Raw genomic sequence first — 13,259 nt, 5'->3', positions numbered from 1 at the left:
GTGTTAGTTTGGCTAACCTGTAAGGATGGGCTATAGAGTAAAATATCATCTATATACTGTATTAGTTTAGAGCCAGGGAGAGACAGAGAAAGCAGGTCAGAGGCCAGAGCCTGACCAAATAGGTGTGGACTGTCCCCGAATCCCTGTGGCAGAACAGTCCAGGTCAGCTATGTGGACAGGTGAGTGTCAGGGTCAGTCCAGGTGAAAGCAAAGATATTTTGAGACTGAGGACTGAGAGGAATAGAAAAGAAGGCGTCTTTGAGATCTAGAACTGAGAAGTGGGAGGTTCCCGAAGGGATAGTGGACAGGAGAGTATAAGGGTTAGGCACTACAGGATGGAGGGTGACCACTGCAGAGTTAATGAGCCGGAGGTCTTGAACCAGGTGGTAGGTTCCATTAGACTTTTTAACTGCAAGTATGGGAGTGTTAAAAGGTGAAGAGGTTGGGCGGAGCAGTTTTTTCCTGAGAAGGTCAGAAATGATAGGCTTAAGTCCTCTTAGGCTCTGGAGTGAGAGAGGGTACTGAGCTGGGTGATATTTCTGGGTTTTGTAGATGGATAATAACAGGCTGATGGTGCCTAGCAATAGAGGTGTTCTGGTTATCCCAGACTTTTGGGTCTACCTGAGAGGCTGGCAAGGGAAAAGAACTGTTAGAGTGAGTGGCTAGGAGAAGGAGGGGCGCTGCTGGCATGTCTGGGTGAGGCGAATGTGGGGAGCGAAGGAAATTTATGCTCCTACCTTAGCTAGAAGATTCCTTCCCATTAAAGGTACAGAGCAGCTTGGCACCACTAAGAATGTGTGTGTGAGAGGGATGCTTTTGAAAATGCAATTAAGTGGTGGCATCTGATAAGGTAGGTAAGGCTGTCCCGCAACCCCAACAATAGGGAGACGAGAAGGAGAAGTAGGCCCCCAAAACTCAGGACAGAGTAGGTAGCTTCAGTGTCCAAAAGGAATGAGATGGGGCGCCCATTTACTTTTATCACTACCCTAGGTTCCCTGTGTGAGATGGGAGTGGCTGGGGTAGAAACTGGGCAGCATCAGTCTTCGCTGTAGGCCAAGCCTAGAAAGTCAGCCAGAGGGTGGTCTTTGTCTGGCGTTCCTATGTTGCTTGGGACATTAGGACAGTCAGCTGACCATGACCCTTTTGGCAACATTTTGGACAAGGCCCTATAGGTGCCCTTCATGGGGCGGTGATACAAGCCCGGGGCCCTATGGCCTTCTTTCCCACATGTAAAACTGGGACCAAATGGCTTTTGGGGAGCCGGTGGATAGTGTTTGCCAGCATCTGGCAGCTCCTTTTTTGGGTCTTCTCATCTCTCCCATGGTACACCTTAAATGCTATTGCTAGCACATCTGCCTGTTTAAGTTTAAATTTAAGTTATGTTTAAGTTTAGCCCTAATGTTGGGGAAGCTCTGTGAGACAAAGTGGGTCATTAGCAGCTGCCTGCCCTCAGGGATCTCAGGGTCTAAGCTGGTGAACTGAAGTAGAGCCTTGGTGAGCCGCTCTAAGAAGTGAGACAAATTTTTGTCCTTATCTTGAATTATCATTTTTAGTTTTTCATAGTTTACTGATTTTAGGGCAGCCTTACTGAGGCCTGTCAGGAGACAGGTAATAAACCTATCTCTGGCTAGAGAGCCACCCTGGGTGTTATAGTTCCAGTGTGGCTCTTGGTCAGGAACCACCTCAACTCCTAGAGGATGTGAGGGGTTAGTCTGGTGAACCTCATCTGCATGAGTCCTAGCCTGTTCCCACATCTGCCTGTGCTCCTCAGGAAGTAAATTATTAGAAAGTATCATGTATGTATCATGAAAGTTAAGACTATAAGATTGAGTTATATGCTGAAACTGTTTAATGAAGGAAGCAGAATTTGGGGTATAAGAACCCAGCTTAGTTTCTAAGAGAGTTCTGTGAGAGAGAATGGAACATGTACTTTAATCAGTGCATCCACACCAGCCACCTCTTGCAAAGGGAGAATAGTGGATGGGTTTGGATGTCTGGAATCAGGCACTTTAGCAGTTCGAAAATGGGTGGTAGGAGGAGTGAAGGTTGGATCCAGGGCAGGGCCTTTGGAAACGGCCGCTGCCAAGGAAGAATCGGCTTTAGAGGAAGAGGAATTCAGAAGAGGAGCTGAAGGAACAGACACCCTAGGAGTAGAGGTGGGAGTGGAAGGTCAGATAGGTGGAGGTTCATTAGCAGGATCTAGAGCCAGGGATTCTGGAGTCAGAGAATCTTCTGGTTTAGGCATAGCTAGGAGCATATGAGCAGGAGAGAAGGAATCCAGAAGAGATGGTTTAGCACTGAGAAAGAACAAAGCTATGACATAGGGCAACTCTTTCCATTTGCCTGTTCACTGACAGAAATTAGATAATTCCCATAAAATATCGGGATCTAAGGAGCCACTTGGTGGCCATTTTTTGTTATTTTCTAAAGCATATTTGGGCCATCTCTTAGTACAGAGATGGATAAGCTTAGGAATCTTTAAGTAAGGCATTAAGTTGAGAGGTTTTAAAGCCTCAAGAAGATAGCCTAAGGGAGAGGTAGGACTGATGGGGTTGGAAGCCTTATTTCCTCTGTCTTCAGCAGACAAAAAAAAAAAAAAAGTGATCTGGAGCCAAGGCCCCAGGTGTCCCTAAGACCAAGGATGGATCTTCACCAGGCACAGGCTGCGAGACAGCTCATCAGCTGAAAGGCAGGGGCCTGTGCTGTGTGAAGCAAGGATTCCCTGGGAATTCAGAACAGCATCTACTGCTCCATCAAGCCAGAAAAGCATGCCACCTTCACATAGTCTCAGGACATACCCAATGGCAGTGGTCCAACTCAAGGACTATCTCAAACTGCAGACATGGGTGCTAGAAATTTAAGCCTGTGATAGGGGCTGACTATAGCCAATAAAGACCGTGGTCAGGGGGTTCCCTGGTTTCAAGAATACTCAGTGAGATGCTGGACACTCAACGGTCATTCCCACAGATTCAGGAAACCGTTTGCGCTGGCTGAAAAGTGGGGGACTCACCAATTGAAGCAGTGGTATTGCATGCAGAATCCTGCGGCCAGGCAAATGGACAGTGGTCTGTCGTGGATGGAGCAGACTCCCTGGTTTACAGGTTTCTGGGTGCAGAAAGCCTGGAAGTGCCTGTTTAGTCACAACAACAGATGTTAGGTTATTTGCCGTGTTCTTACCCTGTGAGGAAACGTCACAAAACATGACAGAATCCACTAACAAGAGTTTTATTAAGATAAGGGAGAGAGACAGATGTGCACAGGCCTGTGGAAAGACACGTGAGTAAAGTGGGGCCAGGAATATGGCATCGGCTTATAATGGCTGGGCCGTGCCTGCACACACAGGCCCATGTGGCTATTCCACACATGTGTGTAGATCACATGGTTGTGCTGCATGCTTTATGCAATCATGCGAAGCCACAGGGTCCTGGTCATGTGAGACATTTTGAACCAGAAATGACTAGGAGGAAGTGACTAGGTTCCGCCATACATGCGTGACCATGCCCAACCATGGGGGCATGTTGTGAATCCATATCAGGTTCTATAGCTAAAAGGCCTAGAATCTAGTGTGATCTCTGTCCAGGACAGCATAGAGGTCAGCAGACCACAGAGTACATGTGACATCTCCCCTCCAATGCTTAATGGACTAGGGAAGGAAGACTCTGGGATAATTATTCTAGGGAATATTGGTGAGGTCTGCCTCTATAGCAAAAGGTGGGTGATGTCTGCTCCACAGATATCAAAAAAGGTTACCAGGTCATTAACAAAATCCACATTTGGCCTTCTGGATGGAATGAACTTATTTGATTTGTATCTCCTTCGTTGAGCAGACACCTCTGGATGATTAAGATTCACAATTCTATTACTGCTTCTCTGTGGATACAAGGACCTCTGTGCCCCCAACTTCTAGCCATTCTATAATCAGCATTAGCATGTGACTCTACCTGCTATTTTCCAAGTTCAGGTAGAAATAAGTAGTCCCAGGAAAGTAGATTACTGAGCCAAAAATCATATGGTGACCCAGACTGAACATGCCAGTCAAGTGTTCATGTGGCTTTAAAGAACCCTCAGTGGAAGGCCTGCAGGCAGGACACAGGATAAAATTCCTCTACAGAGCAGTGGAGCACATCAGTAAAGCAGCTGGACAGGGATTCTTCATGCCATTGCCACTGCTGCTGGCTGCTGCTTCAGCACCGTCACAGATGCCAGACAGGGCTGTCAAAAAGTGGACTGTGGACATGGTGACTGACCAAGGTGTCTTAGTCCCACATGGACTCCAGGACAAAGACTGACACTAATGGTCCTAAAAGCTGGGGTGTCAGAGGCTGCATATGCTTTGCCATTTGCTCTTTTGAGATAGGGTCTCCCTTATAACCAAGACTTACATCAATCTCACAGTGATCCTCCTGCCATAATGTCCTCAGTGCAGAGTACAATTTTGTCACAAAGGAGCTCAGCAATGAGCAGATGGCAGTAGAGGAGACTCAGTCTTCAGTCTGGATGCTGTGTAAGCACTGCCTGAGCAGTCCTGAGACGAAGTCCATACCGAGAGACAGACCCTCCCTGTATTCATGATTCTTGCTCACTTCATTACAAATTTCCTGTTTCTATCTTTTCTTTGTTTCTTTTCTTTGCCAATTCAAAGAAGAGTTATTTGTTTAACCCAAAGGAGAGTGCCTAAGAGATAAGAAGTTCCATGGAAAATGCTTTAGTTGTTCTTGTTATCGCAGCCATGCAGCAATAACTTGGTAACATGGTGGGAAGTTAACTGTGAATGGTTTGCTTCCTGTTGTCATGCTGACAGTGTAGCAAAGGACCTGTTGTGGTCAATGGTTGGACCAACGCATAGCTAGCTAATCTATTGGATTGTTTTAGTATTGGTGCTTCTTTTTCCTTATTATTTTGACTTTTCTTTTTAAAATTCTGAATTCGGGCTATTGAGACATGTATAAACACACATGCCACAGCACATGTGTGAAGGTCAGATGACAAGTTGGAGGCATGGGTTCTCTCCTGGGTATTGACCTCAGGCCCTCAGACTTGGTTGTAAGTGTCTACTCATTGAGCCACCTAGCTGCTCAATGTTAACCACCCCTCCTTTTAATTTTTTTGGGTGTGTGTGTGTAGGGTTTCTCAGTGTAGCCTTGGCTTCCTGGAATTCGCTATTTGGACTAAGCTGATCTCAAACCACAAAGATCCACCTGTTTCTACCTCCTAAGTGCTGGCATCATAGGCCAGTGCCACCATAGAAAGCTGGGGAAGTGTTATAGCTTTGGTTACCAATGTCCATCCAGCTTAGAGATTCTTGAACAATCCTAGATGTGTCTTTTTAAAATTGCTGATGCCTGGTGAATATCAATCAGGGTGTTTAAATTTGACCTAGGTGGACTGGTTGTCCTTTCAGCTATGAGGCAGGGGGATCACTCCACTGGACACTGTTTAATGATCTCTGTATTCAAGAGACCCTGTGCCCAGATAGAGGAGAATTGCTTAATGAGTGCAAGAATAGTGCAGTGGTGTCTTCTTCAATTTCTTTCTTCAAACACTTAAAGTTCTTGTCACATAGGTCTTTTATTTTTTTGGTCAGAGTTACCCCTAGATATTCTATATTATTTGTGGCTATTGTAAAGGGTGATGTTTCTCTGATTTCTTTCTCAGTTAATTTTTCACTTATCTATAGGAGAGCTATTGATTTTTTTGAGTTAATGTTGTATCCCACCACATTACTGAAGGTGTTTATCAACTGTAGGAGTTCCCAGATAGAGTTTTTTTTTGGGTCACTTATGTAGACTGTCATATTATCTGCAAATAATGAAAGTTTGACTTCTTTCTTGCTTGCCTTTTGTTGTCTTATTGCTCAAGCTAGAATGTGGAGCACTATAATGAATAAATATGGAGAGAGTGGACAGTTTTGTCTTGTTCCTGATTTTAGTGGAATGGCTTTGAGTTTCTCTTCATTTAATTTGATGTTGGCTGTTAGCTTGGTGTAAATTGCCTTTATTATGTTTGGGTATGTTCCTTGTATTACTGATCTCTCCAAGAGCTTTATCATGAAGGGGTGTTGTATTTTATTGAAGGCTTTTTCAGCATCTAATAAAATGATCATGTGGTTTTTTTCTTTCAGTTTGTTTATATGGTGGATTACATTGACAGATTTTCAATATATTGAAACATTCCTGCATCTCTGGGATGAAGCCTACTTGATCATGGTGGATGATGTGTGTGTGTGTGTGTGTGTGTGTGTGTGTGTTCTTGGATAGGTAGGAACAACATAGCAAAATGGCAATCTTACCAAAAGCAATTTACAGATTCAATGCAATCCCCATCAAAATCCAAACACAATTCTTCACAGACCTTGAAGAGAACAATATTCAACTTCATATGGAAAAACAAAAAACCCAGGATAGCCAAAACAATCCTATTCAATAAAGGAACTTCTGGAAGTATCACCATCCCTGACTTCAAGCTCTACTATAGAGCTATAGCAATAAAAAACAGCTTGGTATTGGCATAAAAATAGATATGTGGATCAATGGAATTGAATTGAAGATCCTGATATATATCCACACACCTATGAACACCTGATTTTTTACAAAGAAGCCAAAATTGTACAATGGAAAAAAGAAAGCAACTATAACAAATGGTGCTGGCATAACTGGATGTTGACATGTAGAAGATTGCAAATAGATCCATATCTGTTGCTATGCACAAAACTCAAATCCAAGTGGATCAAAGACCTCAACATAAATCCAGTTACACTGAACCTGATAGAAGAGAAAGTGGGAAATAGCCTTGAACACCTTGGCACAGGAGACCACTTCCTAAATATAACACTAGGAGTATGGACACTGAGAGTAACATTTAAAAAAATGGGACTTTCTGAAACTGAAAATCTTTTGTAAAGCAAAGGACATAGTCAATAAGACAAAACAGCAGCCTATGGAATGAGAAAAGATCTTCATCAACCCCACATCTGAGAGAGGGCTAATCTCCAAAATATATAAAGAACTCAAGAAACTAGACATCAAAATACCAAATAATCCAATTAAAAATGGAACAAGAAGTAAACAGAGAATTCTCAGCAGAAGAATCTCAAATGCCTGAAAGAAATTTAAGGAATTGCTCAACCTCCTTAGTCATTAGGGAAATGCAAATCAAAATGAATCTGAGATACCATCTTATACTTGTCAAAAACACTGGTGATAGCTTATATTGGAGAGGATGTGGAGTAAGGAGAATACTCTTTCACTGCGTTGGGAGTGCAAACTTGTACAGCCACTTTGAAAATCAGTATGGCTATTTCTCAGAAAATTGGAAATCATTCTACCTCAAGACCCAGCAATACCACTCTTAGGCATATACCCAAGGATGCTCAATCATACCACAGGGACATTTGCTCAACTATGTTCATTAGCAGCATTATCTGTAATAGCCAGAACCTGGAAACAGCCTAGATACCCCTAACACGAAGAATGGGTAAAGAAAATGTGGTGGTACATTTACACAATGAAGTATTACTCAGCTGTAAACAACAATGACATCATGAAATTTGCAGGCAAATGGATGGAACAAGAAAAAAAAAATCATCCTGAGTTAGGTAACCCAGACTCAGAAAGACAAACATGGTATGAACTTACTCATATGTGGATGTTAGATGTAAAGCAGAGGATAACCAGCCTACAATCCACAGCCCCAGAGAAGCTAGGTAACAAGGGGAATGCTAAGGGGATGGATGCATGGATCGTCCTGGGGAAATAGATGAGATCTCCTGGGTAAACTGGGGATAGGATGGGGGGTAGAGGGGAGGGGATGGAGGATGGGAACATGGGTGAATGAGATGGTTGAGTTGGGAGAGGAACAGAGAGGGAGAGCAATGAAAGAGATATGTTGATAGAAGAAGCCATTATGGGGTTAAGGAGAAACCTGGTTCCAGGGAAATTCTCAGGAATCTAGGATGACCCCAGCTAAGACTCCTAGCAACAGTGGAGAGGGTGCCTGGACTTCTCCTGTAATCTGATTGCTGACTACCCTAATTGTCATCACAGAACCTTCACTAATGGAAGTAGATGCAGAGATCGCCAGCCAAACACTGTGCTGAACTCTGGGAGTCCATTCAAGGAGAGGAAGGAGGGATTATATAAGCAACGGGGGTGGGGTGGGGTGGGTGTCAAGATCTTGACAGGGAAACCATAGCGATAGATGATGACCCCAGCTCGTGGGAGCACACAGATTCTGGACTAACAGGTGGGTAGCTTGCATGGGACAGAACTAGGCCCTCTGCATGTGGGTAATTGTGTGGCTTGGTTTGTTTGTGGGTCCCCTGACAGTGGGACCAAGATCTGTCCCTGGTGCATGGGCTAGCTTTTTGGAGCCCATTCCCTAAGGTGGGATGCCTTGCGCAGCCTTGATGCAGGGGTGAGGGGCTTGGTCCTGCCTCAGCTTGATGTGCCAGGCTTTGTTGACTCCTCGTGGGAGGCTTTACTCTTTCTGAGGAGTGGATGGGGGTGGGAAGGTAAGAAATAGGAGGGGGAGGAGAGAGGGGACTCTGTTGTTGGTATGTAAAATGAATTAAAAAAAAAAAAAAAAGAACGGTGCAGGGAGACTTTCAGTACAGGCGCAAGTTCTACTGCAAGGCCAATCTCTGCAGGTCTGGGACAATTCTGTGCCTCTGGTAGATGTCAGGCCTGGGAAGCACAGTGTGCTGTATCCTTTCACAACATTCTGTTTCTAAGCGAGATGCTCTTGTCACTCAGGAGTCACTAGCCAATCAGGGCCTCCAGGTGGACTGCCCGTCAGAATGGGCGAGCGCTTCCAGTCCGCCATACTGCAGGCATCAGAAGCCCTGACCTGAGGGAATCTCTGTGTTGCGAGTGCTGTGCTGTGACCGGCTGCCGAGAGCCGTGAGGAGAGCGGCTGAGCTCGGAATCCGCCATGGTGAGCGATGAGCCGCCTTTCCCACGCGGGGAGGCGCCGTGGGAGCCGGTGTGGGGTCCTCACGGGGCTGTGGGAACCGGCAGGTGGACTTTGGGGGCCGGAGTGATTCCAAGGTTGGTCCCCTAAGATTCCTGCAAGTCCTGAATAGAAGCGGGACCTCTAAATGACTTCGCTTTGCGGGATACGCCTGCGCAGAGCATGGGGAGCTGTAGCCTTTGTGTGGAAACATCCTTGGCACTGCACTGCGCAGGGCGTTCGCATGTTGTGCTTTTACTGCCTCCCGGGAAAGCCAATTTGCTAACTCACAGAGCCCTGGTCTCTCTAGTGTCTTCTAGAAGTTCTGCACTTGACACTGAACATTCAGGTGTAGATCGGTTTGCAGCTAATTTTGTGCAGGGTGTAAAGTCTGTGTCATAAACACATTTGCATGTAGATGCCAGGGTGGTCCAGACATTTGTATCATTAAGGCCCCACTCACTGGGTTTCCTGGCCTCGTGTGTCAAAACTGACTCTATATTAATTATGTTTTTTTGTTTGTTTGTTTGTTTTTGTTTTGAGACAAGATTTCACTGTTTAGTCCTTGATGTCCTGGAACTCACTTTGTAGACAAGGCTGGCCTCGAACTCAGAGATCCTCCAGCCTCTGCCTCCCAAGTGCTGGGATTAAAGATGTGTGTCATCACTGACCAACATTAATTGTCTTTTTATTTCTAAGTTTATACTCACGTTTTGTTGATCTCTTTATTCTTTCCCAGAGAGTACAGTCTTTTTTTTTTTTTTTTTTTTTTTTTTTGAGACATGGTTTCTCTGTGTAGCTCTAGCTGGAACTCTAGCTGGAACTTACTTTATAGACTACACTGCCTTAAATTCACAGAGATCCACCTGCCTCTGCCTCCCAAGTGCTGGGTTTAAAGGTGTGTGCCAATACTTCCTCGTTCAGTACAATCTTTTTTGCAGTTGTGTTCAATGTTTGAAGTCAGATGGTGTCACTGTGTGTTGTATTTATTCAGTCGTGTGTTGATCAATTTTTCATTCATGATAACCTTTTCTCATGCGATTTCTGTTGTTTGTAGCATAACCTGTTAGACTTTTTATTGGACTTTTGCTATATCTATGGCTCAAATTCTGTATTGTCGTCATATAATATTGACATAATAGACAAGATGACAGCAAACTACATGGTTGCTTTCTACTCAGGGTTAGTCCAGCTCCCTGCTAAGGAAGCCCCTCCTCCATCAGGCACAGTTCCCAGTGGGATCCACACCTCTCCACAGTTAAATGGGCACTGTTACACCCTTTCCTCTAAAAGACTCTTTAATTAGGTTTACATGTATATAGAAGGAGATGGAGCCTGTGGCCTAGGCAGGTAGGCTCCATGCAACTAGGGAACAGAGGAATGAATTCCATGACCCCAACCAGAGACAGATGAGCCGATCCACATGTTTCACCAACTGACTGTAACTGTTGAAGCCAATTGCTGTCATCCAGGTCTTTCACTCTCTCCTCAGTCCCCAAACACAAGATGTTGCTTGGCCCCATTTTCTCCCAATTGAGTCTGGTCTGGGCTGTGATCAGACAGATTTGTGACTCTCCATGTTTACTGGACTGAAGACTTTTGGGTTCAGTTTTTTAAAATAGTTAAGTCAGTGGTGGTGTTGCATGCTTTTAATCCCAGCACTTGGGAGGCAGAGGCAGGAGGATCTCTGAGTTTGGGGCCTGCCTGGTGTATAGAGGGAGTTCCAGGGCAACCAGAGCTACACAGTAGCCAGTAGCTTTTTGTGTAGTTACAGTAGGTAATACCTTCCCAGTGTCCATCTTTCTTAGTTCCCCGGTCCAGGCCTAAGGGCAGTGCAGGTTGGAGCATGACCCTGTTCATACCAAATATAAGACTCAGGAGGAGGTAGAAGGACAGAGAGCAGAAAGCTTTAGGAGCCAATGGAACCTAATTTTAATGGGTCCACAGTCCTGAGACAGTCTATTTGGCATCATCTTTGGCTTTTACTTTCTTGCCCTGATGTGATGGGATCATGATGTAATGCTAGCTCTCTTCACTGCCATAGGAGTGGAGATAATCACGTGTTAGGGTCCTTTACAGGGTAGTTCCACTGTCCTGCTGGCTACTCACTTGACCCAGATGTATCATTGGACTGAAACAAGGGGAAACTCTTGGTGGACTCGGAGGTCAGCTGAGTGTCTAGGATAATCCAATGAATAGACTTTATGGAGGACTGGAGTTCCTATAGTGACTTGAGAAAGTAGTAATTAGACTGTTCTGCAAACTGTTGGTCTCTGAGCCTGGGAAGGAGTGGGGGTGCTTTTCAAATATTCTCTCATGTTTGGGTAAATCCCTCCTTGCATGGGGTGTAGCTGGCAGAAGCAAAGCAAAGTCAGGAGGTCTGTCCATTCTTTGATAGACTATGAGAGTTTTGTTATTTTTTTTTTTTTTAAATTCTAGTCGTGTTTATTCTTTTTACCTGGCCAGAACTCTGAGGACTGTAAGCACAATGAAAATTTCAATCTATGCGTAAAGCTTTGGCTATTAATTGAGTGATTTTTGGCTATCAAATCCAGGACATTGTTGGACCCCATTGCTAGGGGAGCCCAAATCATGTGACCAGTTCCTGGAGGAACTTTTAAAGCTACTACTTGAGTTGTTTTAGTCTGGTTAGGAAACACTTTTACCAACCAGGAAGGGGTAGCTATAAAAACTAGCAAGTACTGTTATCCTCCCTGGGCAGGGCGGATCTTGGTGAAGTCATTTTCCCCAGAAATCTTGGGGGTCTTGCTCAGTCATTTGGACACTTTCCTTGGTAAGGGCTCTCTGTTTTGGATTCACTTGAGCACAAACCTGGCATCTGGCTGAGACATCTCTTGCTAAGCTGCCCAGTCTAGGTATAATATACCTTAATCTGAGCAAGTCAGAAAGTTTTGTGAACCCCACATGAGTAGGCTGGTGAAGGTTAGTTAACAACAGTCCAGTCAGTTGTTTTTGGAGAATGATCCTTCCCTCTGTCATCCTGTGGTTTTCAACTATTTTTTTCCCATGGAGTCTCAGAGTGTAAAGAGTCATGGTATGTTATCAGAGTATCTATTGCCTCCCCTGGTTTTAGCCAGGTTATCAGTAGGCCCCCCTGGTTTTGAGCAGAATTTCAAGAGGCCTCACTGGTTTGGTTGGCAGCCAGGTCAGAAGCCCAGCCATGGAGGACAGCAATTTGTAGGAGAGGCTAAATAGCTTCTAAGAGGGCCAAGATTTTTCAGTGCCGCCCCCCCCCCCCCTCAGGGGTGAAAAGCCCTCTTTCTCTGTAGACCAATCTCTTGCAAATGCCTGACAGTATAAGCATAGTGAATGTCTGTGTATATGATGGAAGACTTTCTTTTCCCCACCTGAAACACTTGGTAAGATTGATCAGTTCTGTTCTCTGGGCTGAGGTATCTGGTATGGGTCTCAATTTTTTCAGTTAATGGAACTGCTACAGCTCCCACATCCCTGATTTCATCTTTTATCTCTTGACAGTCATGGCTGAGCACCTGTGTCATTATGCAAGAGGGTAGCTGAATTGGTGGTGGTGACTTTCTCAAAATAGACTGGAGGATGTGGCAGGAGTAGGGCCTAGGACTGGGTCACACAGCATTAGACAGCCATGTTTTGATGCTCCTCAGAGTCGGGCCTCAACCATGTTGTGTTTTGCTTTGAGTGTAAGATCTTGTGGCAGAGTTAACTTGTTTGTTTTCTTTCAATCAACTAGCATCAGCTTCCATTCCTCTTAGACAGATGGGCCAACCTGTGGCTATAGGGTCCAATCATTTGTACAGGTATATCAGGGGACATTTCCATGCCCAAATTTTGGGTTAATATTCCTTTTGTCTTGTGTTTCATGGAAAAAAAAACAGCTGAAAAGGTTTTGAGACTTCTGGAAATTCTATAGCTGGAGCAGAAATCATAGCTGTTTTTAGTGCCTTAAATGACTTTTGTTAAATCTCAGTCCAGATTAGGGGCTCAGTGTCCCCCTTTGTGCTAGTGTATAGAGGCCTTGCCATTTCCAGAAACACTGGTATCCAGAGGCATCAATATCCAGATGCAGCTAGGAACTCTTGAACCTGTTTCTTAGGCTTTGGAGTTGGGATCTGAAGGATGGCAGCAATGCTACTCTGAGACAGGCTCCTTTGCCTCCCTCAGCTGGTAGCCAAGATAGGCAGGCTTCTGTTAATTTGAGCTTTTTTAGCCAGTGGTTTGTAGCCCAAGGTCTGTACCTCTTGCAGTAGTCCTCAGTGACCCTTTGCAATCTGTTTTCCTAGGAAACCTCTGGAGGAAGAGCAGGAACTTGACAT

The 13,259-nt window shown here is 44.8% G+C and overlaps 1 protein-coding gene across 1 annotated transcript in view; it reads left to right on the top strand.

Moving 5' to 3' along the window:
• Positions 1-8,607: 8,607 nt before the first annotated feature.
• LOC114688357 (gastrula zinc finger protein XlCGF57.1-like) overlaps positions 8,608-13,259 on the top strand; it is a 49,115-nt gene continuing 44,463 nt past the window's right edge. The window contains exon 1 of the mRNA XM_028862952.2: positions 8,608-8,931. Within this exon, the coding sequence (XP_028718785.1) occupies positions 8,929-8,931 (3 nt within the window). The 5' untranslated portion in view covers positions 8,608-8,928. The remainder of the gene's footprint in view (positions 8,932-13,259) is intronic.

Source organism: Peromyscus leucopus, chromosome 22 (assembly GCF_004664715.2).
Source record: "Peromyscus leucopus breed LL Stock chromosome 22, UCI_PerLeu_2.1, whole genome shotgun sequence".
Taxonomy (NCBI): Eukaryota; Metazoa; Chordata; class Mammalia; order Rodentia; family Cricetidae; genus Peromyscus; species Peromyscus leucopus.
The sequence above is the reverse complement of the archived record's forward strand: the minus strand, read 5'-3'. Positions and strand labels throughout refer to the sequence as shown.